This window comes from Acomys minous (genome assembly GCF_964271855.1).
Source record: "Acomys minous genome assembly, chromosome: 11".
In the NCBI taxonomy this organism is placed as follows: Eukaryota; Metazoa; Chordata; class Mammalia; order Rodentia; family Muridae; genus Acomys; species Acomys minous.
In genome coordinates, this window is record NC_140492.1 from 102,360,093 (window position 1) to 102,376,641 (window position 16,549).

At 46.4% G+C, this 16,549-nt stretch overlaps 1 protein-coding gene across 2 annotated transcripts in view; it reads right to left on the reverse strand.

Annotated features, from left to right (window-relative positions):
- Positions 1–2,039: 2,039 nt before the first annotated feature.
- Positions 2,040–16,549, reverse strand: part of ARSB (arylsulfatase B) — a 137,870-nt gene continuing 123,360 nt past the window's right edge. For both annotated transcript variants that reach the window (XM_084800662.1, XM_084800663.1), the window contains exons 7-8: positions 5,891–6,013; positions 2,040–4,447 (exon numbers count right to left, since the gene is read on the reverse strand). In XM_084800662.1, the coding sequence (XP_084656788.1) occupies positions 4,182–4,447; positions 5,891–6,013 (389 nt within the window). In that variant the 3' untranslated portion in view covers positions 2,040–4,181. The remainder of the gene's footprint in view (positions 4,448–5,890; positions 6,014–16,549) is intronic.

The window sequence follows — 16,549 nt, forward strand, 5'->3', positions numbered from 1 at the left end:
GTGTGGACTTGTTGGAGGAAGTGCGTCACTGTGGGGGCGGGCTTTGAGGTCTCCTACGCTCAAGCTCCACCCAGTGTGGCACACAGTCTCCTGCTGCTGCCTGCAGATCAAGATGCAGAACTCTCAGCTCCTTCTCCAGCACCATGTCTGCCTGCATGCTGCCATGCTTCCCGCCATGATGATAATGGACTAAACCTCTGAAACTATAAGCCAGCCCCAGTTAAATGTTTGCCTTTATGAGAGTTGCTGTTGCATTGGAGTCTCTTCATAGCAAAAAACAAAACAAAACAAAAAACCAAAAACCAAAAAACAACCAACCACGACCAACAATCCCAAACAGACAAAAGTAAATTCAAATTACGGAATGTATGAAAACTCTGTTTCGTTTTATGACTGGGAAACATTCTATTTTGTATACACCATGTTTTATTACCCACTTATATGTTGACGAAGACTTGAATTTTTCCTCTAATGAACCTTGTAAAAAAAGACATAAAATGGATCTAGAGAGATGACACAGCTGTTAAGAGCACTTACTAATCCTTCAGAGAACACAGGTTCAGTTTCTAGCACTTAAGGCTGGTGGCTTGCAACTGCCTGTAACTCCTGTTCCGGGTGTGTGTGTGTGTGTGTGTGTGTGTGTGTGTGTGTGTGTGTGTGTGTCACACGTCCTCTTTTGACTTCTCTGACACTCATAAGTACATCCATGCACATGCATGTACACGCACGTGCACGTGGGAATGTGCACACACACACACACACTCACACACACACTCAAATAAATATTTTTAAAAAGACAGAACAATGCTTCCTCTTTATTTTCTTAGTTTAAATAAATAATTTTATATTTGGACAAAGATTGGATGTTGGGATTGCCTAATTCAACCATCTCTCTACCAGAGGGGAGGAAACTGAGGCATAGGGATGGCTAAATGGTTTTCTTGTGGTCATTTTACCACTATAATAAAGCTGGGATCTTTTCCTGCCATCTCTTCGAACATCATGTCATCAATGCATGCCAATTTGACTGGGCATCCTTTTCTTCGAGAGGCGAACCGTGCCCACTGTGCAAAACACAGATCTAAGAGTCTCTTGAAAAGTCGGCTCCTTCTCATGAGCATGGGCTTATTCTAGTGACATTTATAATGAATATTAAAGAGGCAGAAGTGACAGTGTACAATTTTGAAAACTAAGTCATGAAGGGCCCTCCCCCCAATTCCCTGCCTGTTGCTCTTTTCTACACCACCTGCCCTAAAAGGACAGTCTCATAGCCAATGTTGATGCCCACATGGCAAGGAACCGGAGATCTGGCCACACGCCAGTACATGAGGCATCTCAGAAATGAACCCCCCAACTCTATCCAAGCCTCCAGGTGATCTCTGCTCAACTGCTGGGGCAGAGAGTCACTAGAAACCCCGGAGCAAAACCACCAGCTTCATCACCGTTTCCATGCCTACCTGTCACTAATGTCCCTCTAATATTTGATCAGGTATATTTCCTTTTCTCGGTTGCTTAGGACTGAGTCAGGGCCGTGTGTGTCTGAGTCAAGCACACAACACACACTCTTAGGGAAGTGTTTCACCTTTGTAAATCATTTTTTTTATTACCGTGCATGTGTGCATGACGTGGGGAGGGTGTTTATGACATGGCACATGTGTCGGAGGACAAGTCTGTGGCGTCAAGTCCTCTCTTTCCGCCCTTATGTGGGTTCTGTAGCCCAAGCTCAGGTCTCCAGCTTGCATGGTATGTGATTTACCTGCTGAGCAATCTCAGCAGCCCAGACAAAAAAAAATTTTTTTTAATTTAATATTTTTTTCTATTATTTGTGTAACAGATGTGTTGATATATAATTCACACAATATAAAACTGGCAAATCAGAAAAATTGTGGCAAAGCCTCTACTCCCAGAACCCGCCTCTCCCCTTACTTAGGGTGGACCGGCACGTTGAGTGCATTCCTGACACTCAGTTACCACTGCTGCCACACTCTTGAACTTCCAACCATCACAAGGAGAGGCCCCAAGCCCAAGGCTGACACGGCTTTAGAAAGATTACCTTTATTTTGTCCCTCCAACATTGGTAACAAAGCAACTAGTTCACAAGTTAGAAAGCGAAAACATCTTCAAGGCTGAACAAATCTGTAAAGAATTGACATTAATATTTCTAAAGATAGGTCATTAATCTTTTTGTATAAAACCAATGAGATATATTCCGAGACATCTTCCAATCTACTTGTTTCATCAAACAAAATCTCCAGTCATTTTACAAATTACTTCCTGAAAGTCTTCTTAAAAGCATTAATATGTTAATGTTCTGAATACAGCCCACAATCAAAGTTAGAATTGAGGAATAATAAGGAAAGATCACATAGGTACTAGGAAGTCGCAGCCTTCAGTCTCCGAGTACTAAAGGCCACCTATATAGGGCACAGGGGTATCCAGACTCCTGCCATTCAGGCTCTGCCACAGGCTTTAGAGTTAAGAGGTGGCTGGCCAGCCATTTGCCATCCCAGTGCGTAAAGGTTGGTAAAAGATGTCATTAGCTGTAGCACCATTTTCAGATAGTAGTCTCATCATAATGAAGCACAGAATATTAATGACCAGGAAGTACTGCTACTTAACTGAAGATTGCTGTACACGAGGACCTATGTACATTGGTGGCTTTAATTTCCAGTGCTCAGTGACGAACGGAAATGGAGATTGTTGGCAAAGGAGAATACCCAGGAAGCAGAATTCTCTTTTGTACCCCTGGAGAGGGCATCGCAGCCCTGTCATTCTGTGACTGTCCAGACAGACAGGTCATGGTGCCACCAGTACAGAGGGTGACAGCTGGAGTCACTGGATGGTGTGGCTCTTTCTCATTTACTCTGTTCATTCATTCATTCATTCATTCATTCACTCATTCCAAAAAAAAGTACTGAGTGCCTATTATGTCCCAGACGTTGGCTGTGAACAAGGCAGTGGTGCTGATGAGGAGCACAGTTTTGCCCTTATCTGGGTTTGACACTCCCTACAGCTAATATGGACGGATTCACATCAGTAGGATGTAAGAGGGTCTGAGAAAGGGCTCAAGGTCAAGGTCAAACAGTGCATCCTCATTCTTCAGCCCCAGGACCCCAGTACAAGGCAGCGAAACAGAGAATGAGGAGAGCATGGACAGTGCCTCTGCTTGGCTAAGGGCGGCGTACCAGACACCGACCACACCCTTTCTCAAACCGCCCCCTTCCATCATCTCAGGGCTAAGAGGTGCTTTCCTGGCCTTTCTTCCCACTGCCTGAGAAAGCAGTGTAGATCATGGCCTATTGGGAGATACAGCCACAGTCTTGACGGATTCCACGCAACTGAGAATAAACCTCCTTAACGGATACCACAGACCCACAGCTCCCATGAGCACGGCCACAGGATGACCAGTCTACCTTCTCCGGGCGGGGCTTGGGACTATCCTACAGCTCAGAACGGGTGAAAGTGACCTCAGGATCAAGACAGTGAAGTCCAAAGGCATGACACAAGCCACACAAGCTGGGGGTAGCAGAAGCCTAGACAGAATGAGCAACAGTGTTGGGCATAGCAGGATCAAAACACACTTAGCTGTTGTGGAAACGAAGGCACAGACAGCTCTCCATGCTGGCTTACTGCAACTGACTTTATGCTCCACAGTGAGATGAGCGAGAGAGGGGTGAGCTGACTGACTGGTCACGGAACCGGAAATCCTGGACAAGCTCTCCCAGACAGGGAGCCCTCAGAGTCAGCAGAACCACCAGCAATCAGCTGCTCCCTGCCTTTGTTCCAAGACACGAATCTTGCCAATAAAACTGGTTATTAGCAGAGGGAGTTCTAATGACTGACTTGTAAAGCGAAAAGACCCAGCTGCCCTGGCCTCCAGGACTCAGGGATTGCTTTCTATGTCAAGTTCCCAGCGTCCACAGCTTAGGGAGCAGGAGGGACAACCCACCCACAACCCACCCACCCTGGCCTCCAGACGCTAACTCCAGCCAACAGCAGGGTCCTTCCAGGTTTTTACTGTCTTTAAAAATGTACAGTGGGTTGAAACTGGACTCCTTTTGGGGAGTTGTGTAGCGTGAAGACCAGGTGCAGTGGTGGGGATGATAAAGAAGGAAAGCCTGCGGAGCAGGGGGTCTGAGGATGAGCCTGCACAGAAACGGGTGCCAGACCCCCGTGGTACCCTACATCCAGGGGTTCCACACGCCAGTGTCCTTGGGGTCACAGTGAGGGTCCAAAGGTGGGAAGAAGGAAGGCACAGAGTGTTTGTGGTAGTACTGCAGGCGGGAAAGAAGCTTCCGGACGATGTGGGGGTGCTCCTGGGACACGTCGTGCCTTTCTTCAGGGTCCTGGTTGATATCAAACAGCCAGAGAGTCTTGGCCGGTGGGTCCAGCGAAGGTATCTCAGACACGCTGGATTGAGTTGGAGGCGGGAACCAGTATCCACAGCCTGAGGAGAAAGGCAACTTTAGTCAGGGGAGCAGCACTGTTTCTGGGTTCTAATCTCAAGGGATCTGGGGACAAGGCTGCCCTGGCTTGTAGGTAATGGTCATATTAAAAAAAAATGTGCCCCTTGGTGTTGATTCTAGATTTGTCTCAGAGTCTGATTTCCATGCTTTTATGAGGCAGATCCTATTGCTTTACAACAAGGGATATTAAAAAAATATGTGTGAGCTGAGTGTGGCGGGGCACGCCTTTAATCCTAGCACTCAGGAGGCAGAGGCAGGTGGATTGATGTGAGTTCGAGGCCAGCCTGGTCTATAAAGTGAGTCCAGGATAACCAAGGCTACACAGAGAAACCCTGTTTTGAAAAAAAAAAAAGGGTGGGGTGGTGACAAGAGGTGGGGTGTTTTTTGTCACAATGGCTTGGTGGGGGTGGTGAGGATCCTCCGGATATTGAGCCAACACAGCACAGTGACTCTTAGATCTCTTGCCACCTCAACTCATGGGACAACCCCAAACAATGAACTGCCACTGTAAACACCAAGAGTGCTTGTAAGCTAAGTGTTGTTAAATTGCATCAGAGCCCACATGAGCATGCCATACTTACAAAGTATTGTGAAGCTGTCCCTCTCAAAGAATGGGGGAAGGAGGTAGACCCTTCCTCCAGCCAGAGTACTGGTGAAGATTTGCAGCTAGCTGGGTGTGCTATGTCTGATGGTTACATGGGTCTAAAATCCATATATGTCTGGGAAGCATCTCAGTGGGATTTTCTTCTCATACCCCCTCGACAGATTAATAACAATAATTAGTAATTAATAATAATAACTCAGAGGGTCAGAATGAGCAGCTGAAGCCATTCCTCCACCCTACAACTTCAGAGATATAGTAAAAAAAAAAAAAATTAAAACAGCAGCTATTGTTTTGGTGAGCTTTCCTTCGCTGCTCTGTCTGGTGGGCAGGCTGCTTAGGCCATGACAACAGAAATTGTGTAATATGGACCAGACAGAGGCTTAAGACCATGAAACCCCACGCAGACAGCTGCTTTCTTAAGATCCACGGGGAGTGTAAAAGATCTGAAGGACTGGGCTGGAGAGATGGCTCAGCGGTTAAGAGCACTGTCTGCTCTTTCAAAGGACCCTGGTTCAATTCCCAGCACCCACATGGCAGCTCACAACTGTCTGTAATCCCACACCAAAGCATAAAATAAATTATTAAAGAAAAAAAACAAGAAAAGATCTGAAGGACTATTTAACTTTACGGCTGTCTGTGCAAACTGAGGGGTTGGCAAGGAGCCTTGAGGAGCCGGCTAGCAAAGGAGAAGAAAGGCTTAGAGCAGAGTGTGGACTTCCCTTTCTATGGGAAAGGCCAGGGAATGAAATTCCAAGATGACAGAAAGATGGAGGGCATAGCCCTTCTCTGGCGGCTGCAGGAAGGGGGCTAAGCATTGTACCTGGGTAGCCCGTGAGGAGTTTCCAGTTTTTGTATCTAATCCCAGCATGGACAGATGTGTTAAAGGCAGAATAGCCTAAAGGAAAAGAGTCGTTCTTTGCTGGAGCCGGGTTCTCGCCAGGACCTGGGAAGAAACAATTTTGGGAGAGTTAGATTGCTGTTATTGGCCTGGGTCGTTATAAACCAACATTTTATACCCGTTCTTGCACAAGAGTAGTGTTTGTTCAACACCCGAGTGCAAATGTGTGCCCTGCCACAGAAACGAATCTTTTATTAATATAAACAGAAAGTAGAGTTACATTAGATGTCAGTCATAAACCACCACAAATATAAAGGAAATCCCAAGGAGATTAGAAGATTAATCCATCCTTAAAAATCACTGCCTCCCGACAACATGCAGAGGCCATGTGCATTGCAGTGTCTGTTACAGCAACTGAGCTGGGCGCTGTGTGTGTGTGTGTGTGTATGTGTGTGTGTGTGTGTGTGTGTGTGTGTGTATTCTCTTTACTCTTAAATGTGTAAGTGAAACACATTTTATGTGAGTGTTTGTACCTTTGTAGATAGTATATTAAATTATGAAATGCACATTTTATTGAAGTCTGTCTCAAGCTAGGAGAGGTTAAGCACACCATAAAAAAACAAAAACAAAAACAAAACAAAAAACCAAATCCAAAAAACCCTCACAGATATATTTATTTTTAAACCACTAATGAAAACTAAAAGTTAATGAGCAATGTTTTAACTATTTATTTAAAAGGATAACTATGGGTATATGAACAGTTAAAGTATATAAATTATTAGAAGATTACATGGATTATATTAATTTATCATTTTAAGGTCTTATAGCAATTGATCAAGTTTCTGAGGGAACAGTTAGTACTCACCTTGCCCTTGAGTTTAGAACCAGGTAAGAGACAGAAGCCAGACAGATTAACCTAAATTATCAGCTTTTGTACCAATAAAAATCACCTATAGAGAACATGGTTTCAGGTCACAGTAGAAAGAACTGCGAGTAACTGACCCCGGGTTTACATTTAGCCACAGTCACTAGACAGTCGTAGGATTCCCTGAGAGCACACAGTGAGGCTCAGACACTTACAAACAAAGTGCTGGCTCTGAGCTTCGACCCAGTAAAGAGTCTCCACTGAACACCCTCAGTCTCTTCTTCTGAGTTAACGTCCTCTCTCATCTTCATAAGTGAAGTCACTTTGGCCAAGGACATTGTTTGCCCCATGATGGCCCATGACTCTGAGTACATATTTACATATTTATAAGCTTCAACTTTGGACCTCACTGAACACTATTTAGTCTGTTTTAAGTTCACATTTCTTCGTTAACTTTTCAAATATGGTCAAGGCAGTTGTTTTGGGGACACTTCAGAAGGCTCCTTTGTTTTACTGAGCAAGTAGACAGCCTAGTAAGTCATTGCTACAGTTTGTGGTTATGTCTGTAAAAGGGCAGAATCAAAACGCAAGGAAACGAAACTAAGTGGGGCCTGGGGGCAGAGTTTGTTGCAGAGCACTTGCCAAGCATGTTCAAGGCTCTAAAGCTGCCAGAACAAAACTAAAACAACAAAGTGCATAGCCCACCAAGGTAATGAAAGGCAGAAAAGGAGTTCAAGACTAGGCTGGGCCAACAACAACAACAACAACAACAACAACAACAACGTAACAGACTTTCTGTGTTGTGCCATGTCCCCCATCCCTACAGAGCCTCAGGGCTCCCTGGATCCAAGGCAGGGTGTGGCCCAGGCTCTGCAGGACATAGAAAAGGTACAAGTCCTGTCCCTTGTCAGTCTTTCCACATCTGGGCACTGATCCAGTACACATCAGTGGCTCCAGCCCACAAGCACCCACGAGGAAAACCTTTCTGGTTTCTTCTTTGCTTGCAAATATTTTGGCTGCAACACAAAAGGATGCTTCTGGTGATTGGTGTGGGCAGGGATGTGTCTCACAGGAAGCGGGTTCATGGCGCACAGGGCCACTGGGCAACTGTGAATCGTCTCATCTCACCGTTCACCAGTTTGTATAAAAGGCACATTTCAATATCAAATATGTTGGATGTTAAAGAAAACAGGCATGCTTCTGCGAACATAAACAAAAGGACGGAAACAGCTATCTTAGCACTACTTAACATTTATATACATTTTTCCCCCTTAAAACAAACAGGAATGGAAAAATACCCAAACAAGTCCAAGACTTAACTATTATCTCCACTTTATTTTTCTCATTTTGAGTGACTGAACAAAGAGAACATGTCAAAGATACTAACACCTTAGAGAGCGCCACAGAGAACAGACGTTAACATTTTGCCACATTTGCTTAAAAAAAAAAACTTCTATCCCATTTTATTTAGTGTGTGTGTGTGTGTGTGTGTGTGTGTATGCATGCACATGTGTGAGACTGTGCACGTGTCATTGTGGTATGTAGAGGTCAGAGAACAACTTGAAGACGTCATTTCTCTCCTTCTGTCACGTGGGCCCAGGAGATTGAACTTGGGTCATCCTGGCAGCAGGCGCCCTTACCCACTGAGCCATCACCCGCCCTACCCTTGCTCTTTTAGTGAAAGAACAGAAGATGATCAAGATGAAGTCTCCTTTGTCCTCATCCTCATTCAGCTCCGTGTTCCATGTGCTCGCTGCTGTGGCTTCTATGCATCCTCAGCCATGTGGGCGTGCCAAGGAACATACCCAGCCCTGCTTCACACCTTACTAATGCACACTGTGGCATCACACACTTTCTTCAACTCTTATTCCCTCCCCAGGGTACGTAATTATACACGTGTATATATCCCCCGTCACTCTTTAAGTTCACTACTATACCACATCTTGGTAACCGACTTCTCCACTCTTGGGCCGTTTCTGTTAGTGTCTGATACTGAACCCAGGTCCTCTGCAAGAGCAGCCAGTGTTCTGAACCGCTACGCCAGCTCTCCAGCCCTTAACTGTCTTAACATTTATATTGAAGTTTAACTTATGTCAAACATTAGACTGGCTGATCATTTCTTCCTGGTCAAAGTTTAAAGGACCCAAACTCTAGATGAGGTTCAAGTCCCAGGACTTTCTTGTGCCAGCTGGAGAGAGGCCTCCCACTGGGAGACAGTCCTGCCCACCAGACTAGAAGCCATGTAGGCAGCAGCTGGAGACTCGCTGCCCATGGAGATCAAATCTTTAAGGTGCTCACGGCTCACGACCCAGTTACCGTGGGCTTGGCCGAGGCTGTACTCTCTCCTCCTGCTGTGTGGCAGAACCTTCCTTACACATCCAGATGTGAGTTCGAACACTGTTATCTTGTTTCTTATTTTAAAGGTCACTGCAAATCTAAACACAGAAGTTTTCACCCTAAATATGACACAGGCTAGAACACACCCTCACTCCCACTCCGAGCTGATGCTTTGCCAGCATTCTCTGCTTAACTTTCAAAGATGGAAAAAAGTCACAGTGGCCTCTTCAGCAGCTTCAGGCATGTGAACACTTTAGTGGACCCCACAGCCCCACCCTGTAGTTCTAAAAGAGAACCCAGACACTGAGGTGCATTTGAGAAGCCTCTAGAACAACTACTTTTTGTCACCTTAATAATTTGTCATTGAACCGCTCTGTCTCTGTTTCAGTCTATGTAAAACGAGTATAAAAAGAGTGCCTGGCCAAGGGGATGAATCTCGGTCAGATACAGAGTCTACAGGTGGTGGGGCTCGTGCATGCTGAGTGTGAAGATCCAGCTTGCAGGGCTCTTGAATCCCCATGCAATTGCCATTGGACAGAACCAATAACCTATGACCCATGGTTGGCAACCATTAAAGTCAAGGTGCTTCCTCTGGGCCTGTAGCAGCTGTGTGGTCTGAGCCAGCTGCCATGAGAAGAGGGCATTGCTAGAAAACGATGCAGGGAGTTATAGGCACACAGCCCGTATTTTATATACTATATCGCAGGCCAAGCCCCAAGTGAGACGTAGAGTGAAGCACAGCAGTGATTATTCATTCTTCATCTGGGACCAGCTGGGGCATGCAGCTACCCTCATACCCAACTCTGCCTCTCTAAAGCCAGCTAGCTCAGCCATGGCCTATCATCTGGCCCAACTTGGGCTGACCTAGGCTCATGGTCCTCTGCCCTGATCTGATGGTACCATATTTGTCAGCATCAGATGTATTGAGGTTGGTCTTTGTAGTTACTGGCCTAAGACACTTCCTCAGTGGACTTTGGACATCCAGCGGCAGCAACTGTAAAGTTCCATCACGTGCTTCCTTTAATTACCCAGCCCGCTGTTTCCATTGTGCCTTCTGTGCATACCTCAGGGACATTTACCCTCCATTCCTCAAATGCAAAGCTCTTTTTATTATCTGTGATTTTATCATTGTTGTAGGTGACTATCCTCGGAGCCAAGCAATTGCCATCTTGGGGATCCCATCTTCACCCTCTTTTTTTGGTTTGTTTGGTTTTGTTGTTGTTGTTGTTTTTTGCTTGTTTGTTTTTGTTTTTGGAGACAAGGTTTCTCTGTGTAGCCTTGGATGTCCTGGAACTTGCTCTGTAGACCAGGCTGGCCTCAATCTCACAGAGATCCACCTATCTCTGCCTCCAGAGTGCTGGGATTAAGGCATGCGCCACCACTGCCTAGGCCCCACATCAGCATCTTGCTTGCAAAAGCATCATCCTAGATGGGCTTGTTAACTATTTACACACCTTCATGGAAAAACGACAGACAGGAAAGGAAGAGACCGGTAAAGACAGAGCTAAGAACTAGACAATGCCATTGTTCTCTGGAAACGAGACTCATTTACTAAGTTGAGGTGTGTGTGTGTGTGTGTGTGTGTGTGTGTGTGTGTGTGTAAGAGAGAGAGACAAACAGACAGACACACAAACAGAGAGAGAGAGAGAGAGAGAGAGAGACAGACAGACAGACAGACAAAGAGACAGACAGACAGAGACTAAAGACGGTGCCTAGGGCCTCACATAGGCTAACTGCTCTACTGCAGAATTGCATCTGCAGCCCTAACATACAACTTCTGGAGCCAGTGCTGGCAGCTAGGCCCAGCCAGATAGAGGATGACAGGTGAGTGGGTAGGCCACAATGGTGAGTGATGCCAGGGGTGGGGGGTGGGGGTGGGGGACTCTAAGAATGCCAAGTGGGGAGTCTTAATTAGTGCAGGTGGGGAGAGAAGGTCTCCCCAAAGAAATGATGGCAAGCATAAAGCTGGGAAGTCAGCAGGCACCGCTTTGGTTTTTCATTTTATTACTTATTTTTTTGTGGGCTGAGGTGTGAGGTGCGAATGTGATGTGTGCAGTGAGCTGTGACAGATCCTGACACATCTGTACACTCAGACATCAGAAACTGTCACTTTATAGTTTCCACTCAAACAGGAATATCTTCATCAAAATCTTCTCGAGGTGGTCTGAAATACCTAAACACAAGACTGGAATTTGTCTCACTGTGGGAGCTCGCTCTCCTCACGCTCACTAGAAGCCATAGGCGCGGCTGTGGGCTCTCCACTTTCTGGCTGTTGTTTCAAGTACTGATTTCTCAAGCTTAGTCTCACAGCCTGGGACAACACTACCAGCCTCAGAAGGGCCATTCTAACTCCTACAAAAATTTGAAGGAGAAAGTTGAACAGCTTCAGAAGTCCTCATCTGCCTGCACCTGAAGTCAAAGGGGCTTGGCGAAGCCACTTGGGAGTCCCAATCTGTGAACGAAGTCAGAGCTAAACACTTGTCCTCAATAAGCAATTAAAAGAAGCAAATCAAAAGCAAGAATCAGAAAAAGATTCATTCTTTTGTGGCCACATTATTAGGAAGTGGGACGGCAACTCCTCAAGTCCTTCTTTGGGGCTCCTAAGTGAGATCAGAGTTCAAACAGAGAGCCAGAGAGAGAATATGCACATCTAAGCAGTCCCAGGCAGGGTGTGGTCCCGCCCACCACCGACCCATCATTATCTGGGTTTACTCTCATTCTGTAAGATGGTCTGGCAGGCTGTTAAAACTGCAAAATCTCTTTCGGGAGACACATCCCTCCACCAACCCCCCCACCCCCACTTGGTCTGACACCCCGTCCTTCTCCCAGCATGAAATTCCGAGGGAATCTCCCATTTCTTGCGGGGGGGGGGGCGGGGGTGTCTATTGTTTCAATAGTCTGTCTCCTACAACATAGTCGGTGCCAAGGGATGAGAGCCTGGGGCCGTGCACACAGCACGTGGTGCAGATGTGGTCTGTCCAGTGTTATGCTGGAAGCCAGAAGAACAGAAGAGAAGGAAGAGATACGCACAGAGACAACAGAAAAAGCGAGGCAGCGGTTCTGGGGGAGACAAGAGGAGGGGGCCCGGAAGGAGGAAATAGGCAAGAGTGCTAGAACCCTTGTGCAGCCAGGGAAAGTTTAGCAACATTTCATTTTTCCCCCTAGGTGAGGACACAAGGACAGAGTGGCTCTCAGGGCTAGGAGCTCAAGCATGGAATATTAAAAAACACTTAGCAGGGGAGGCCTGCCTGCCATTAAACAGTCTGCTGCTTCCGGGACTTTCACCCGACTAATGCAAGTTTCCTGTTACACCCACACTACTTATTGAGAATCCCATCAGTCCTTGGCGAAATCCTTACAGCTTGAAACAGGAGTATTGGGGAAAATATGCCAGACATGAAGCTAATCAGAAAAAGGTGAGGAAGAATATTACAGATGTTATCTATTACCTAAGGGGGGGGGGAGAAATCAAAATGGCCGTTATTTTTATATATGTGTTCTGCACAATGTGTTCCAAATGAATCTAAGTCCATAATTTTCAGTTTACAAAGTTGGTTTCTCTGACACCTACTCACCCAGTCTGAATTTGATTTAAAAAAAAAAAAGATTATTTACTTATTTATTTATTTATTTAATGTATATAGTATTCTGCCTGCATGTACACCTGTAGGCCAGAAGAGAGCATCAGATCACATTACAGATGGCTGTGAGCCACCATGTGGTTTCTGGGAATTGAACTCAGGACCTTTGGGAGAACAGTCAGTGTCCTTAACCTCTGAGCCATCTCTCCAGTACACCCCTTCTCCCCCTTATTTGATACTTTAAAAGCCCTTGTGAAAAGACAACTTGGAGGTGGCTGGCTCAGCCTCGACAGAGCTCAGTGCTCCTCATTGTTGAAGTGTGCGTAGTGACTACTCAGGAAGAAGCCTGTTGAATGGAGACCTTCACCAGTTGGCTAACGCCTGACAATAGCCGGCAGTGGCAACTGAGCAAACGTCAGGCAAGGAACAGAAAGCCACCACTCCCTGAACTGTCAGCGTGGGAACCACACTGAAAAATGAAGCATGCTTAGTTTATACTGAATCTTGGATAAGTTACTTGATACAATTCATTTATCTATAAAGAAGATACTTAGCTTGATCACTGCAGCTGCTAGATACCAAATCCTCAGAATAATAATAATAATAATAATGATGATGATGATAAAAATCAAAGTAGTCTAACTAGTAATGAGAAGATGATTTTGTTCAAACACCCCATGTTGTAAAACACGCAATAAACATGTGTTGCCAGGGTAAATAAACATGGGGTGTTAAGAGAGTGTGAAGGCCATGTGACTACCCTGAGAGGGCTCACAGGGCGGGCTGGGGCTCTGCACAACATGCAGATGGCAAGTACCGAGAGCGTCAGGATCAGGCACAGGCCTGCAGTCTCAGCACCTGGGATGCTGAGGCAGGAGGACTGAGAGTTTAAGGCTAGCCTGGGCTACATAGCAAGACTCTGTGAATGGGGGGAAAAGGCCAGCTGGGTCCTAGCAGAAAGGCCATCCCTCTTTTTGCAAAGATCTCCCTACGGAGTCTGCTTTTCCATCTCTAAGTGAGGCAGATGCTGCCTCAGAAGAAAGGTTCCGTCAAATGCAGCTCATTCTGACATTCTTTTGCAGCCGCTTGTACTTTGCCCCCTTTTCTGCACAGGTGTGTGTGTGTGTGTGTGTGTGTGTGTGTGTGTGTGTGTGTATGTGTGTGTGTGTGTGTGTGTGTGTGTAGATATGCATGTTGGGAGGCACACATGTACATATGGAAGCCTGAAATTGATGTCAAGCGTCTTCTTCTATTGTCCTATACTTTATTTGCTGAGGCAGGGTCTCTCTCTGAGCCCAAAGTGTATTGTTCTGCTCAGCTAGCAGTAACTAGCCAGATTGTCCCATGAGTTCTGTGTCCTGAGAGTAATGTTGTATACACGCTCCCACTTCTAGGTTGCTTAGCAACCTCTGGCATCATCACCTGCCCTGCCGCTGCCACATGTGTGCCAGACACATGTGTCTGTGTACCAGATATCAAGGACCGGCCCATCACTGTTCTCTCTTCCTCTGCCTCAGTTTCTCTCCTCATCTCTGTGTCTGGAGCATTCCCCCCCCCCCCATCTCCCACTCTTGCCCAGATCTCTCCCAGTTGCTCTCTATCTGTCTATGTCACTTTCTTCCTGCCTTCATGGCTCACTCAGACTATATTTTCTCTCTCTCCCTCCCTTCCCTCCATACAGTGAACCTCTTTGTACCAGATCTGTTGTGTAGCATCTCTATATGTACATTTTTACAACACCGAGTGCTAGTATTATAGACGGTCGGCATGCCCAATCAGTTTCAACATGGGTGCCGGAGACCTGAACTCTAGCCCTCCCTCGGTGCAGCGTGGGCTTTGTCCACTATGCCATCTCCCCAGATTCCTCTTGCTTCTCTGTTCATCTTTTGAATGTTTTCATTCCTGCAGACTGGAACTCAACCCTCCCTCTGGTATTTTAGACCTCGTGGTCTTTACCACCTGCCTATACTTCTAGGTCTGTGAGATTCTTAATGTCTCTCACCCCAAGGCCGACCAGGTACCAAGGTGCCAGCATCCGGCCCAGCTGCTTCACCCACACGCTGCCCCTTCAGCCCAACCCTGCATTTTTCAGAACAGGAATTTGCCATTGATCTCTTACTTTGGCCTTGGCCATGAAAACAGGTCTGGCCTCTCGAGCCCGCCCCTCCTGCTCTCTGCAGTCTACGCGCTGTCTGGCTCCCCTGCCTTTATTCTGTGCCCGCTTGTCACAGGCTTTTTGTTAGCCTTGTGCCCAAGTGAAGTAGAAAAGTCAGAGAAACCCTGTGATTTGGACAGTGCATCAGGAAGCTTCCATGAGCAAACCCTCATCCAGGGATCTAATCCCAACTTCTCCCTGCTGTAGCCAAAGTGGAAGAAGTATGTAGACGGGGCGATGAAAGCAACAAAAGGACCTGAGTGTGGCAGAGAACCAGTCCTGAAAGATACCGAGGAAGGAGAGCTAGGAAGCCAGACTAACGCACGTGAAAGTGCTCACAGAGAGAGGACCCTGTGAGGAGGCAGGAAAAGAGATTAGGGTTTCTTATTTCCCCCTCCTATAATTGAAAATAAGTTTTTTTTTCTTCTTACCTACAAACTATATCCCATTTCCAGTTTCCCATCCCTATCCTTGTTCCAGTTTCTCCCCACTGGAGTTCCTCCCATCAGGATCTGTCCCCCTTTTAGTCTCTCATTAGGAAACAAACAGGTTTCTAAATAATAATAATAAGATAAGATATGACGAAATAAAAACTAGCGCGTTGGAATTAGAACAAAACAAACAGAAAAAGAAAAGAGCCAAGAAAAAGCACACGAACCAGGTGTAGATGCAGTGACCCGCTTATTTCGCACACTTAGGAATCCCATAGGAACACTAAAGTGGGAGCCATCTATATATGCAAAGGGCCTGTAGGGTAAAAGAGAGAAGGAAAATAATTAAATATATATAAATAAAACAAAATAAAGAATAAGATTAAGAGAGCGAGAGAGAGGGAGGGGGGAGGGAGGGAGGGAGAGGGAGGGAGGGAGGGAGAATCCCCAGCATGCCATTATGAGGCAGGGAACCTCCAAAGATGTCATTGAACTTGTTTCTGTTGAGCATTGTTTGCTGGGTAGTTTGTTTGCCCAGTGAGACTCCCACAGAGAAAACTAAGTGTTCACTTGCAAGTGACTATCAATTGGAGCTTGCATCTGGGTTAGGGATGAGGGAGGGTGTCCACTTCTCCTGGTACAGACCCTTGCAGGCCCTGTGCACGCTGTCTCTCGGTCTCTGTCAGTTTCCATGTGCATCTGCACAGCTCCCCTCAGCTCTGAGGGGGAGGGATTTGATGGAGACATCCCATGTATGGCTGAGCGGTCTGCGTCCTCTCAATTTCTGCATAATGTCCGCTTGTGGGTCCCTGTGTTGGTTCCCATCTGCTGAGGGAGGAAGCGACACTGATGACGGCTGAGCGAGGCAATGACATGCTCTTCTGCCTGCACTGGGCTGCTCGCACGGAATGCCCATAGAAACCTGAACGTGGGAGCCAGTAAGCTTTATAGCAACACAGATAAGGCAGAGGGAGCGGAGAACGGGTATTTTCTCTTCGTCGTCGGCTAGTTAAAGTGCTAGCAGATGGTCTGTCCTGGCACAGCATCCGTGTGCCAACCACGCCCTCCACTCTGATCCTGCCGCACATGGGCCAATCTAGCGCAGGATTGACGGCTACTCATCCAATTTGCATTCTGAGCCTGTCTCTCTCTAAATACACGGTTTTCAAGTAATTGGTGGAGTCCAACAACAAATGGCTATAAATAGGCAGTGTGTGTATAAAAAGAGGGAAACTAACCAAAAATATTCATCCTCAGCCTATGATTAAGATG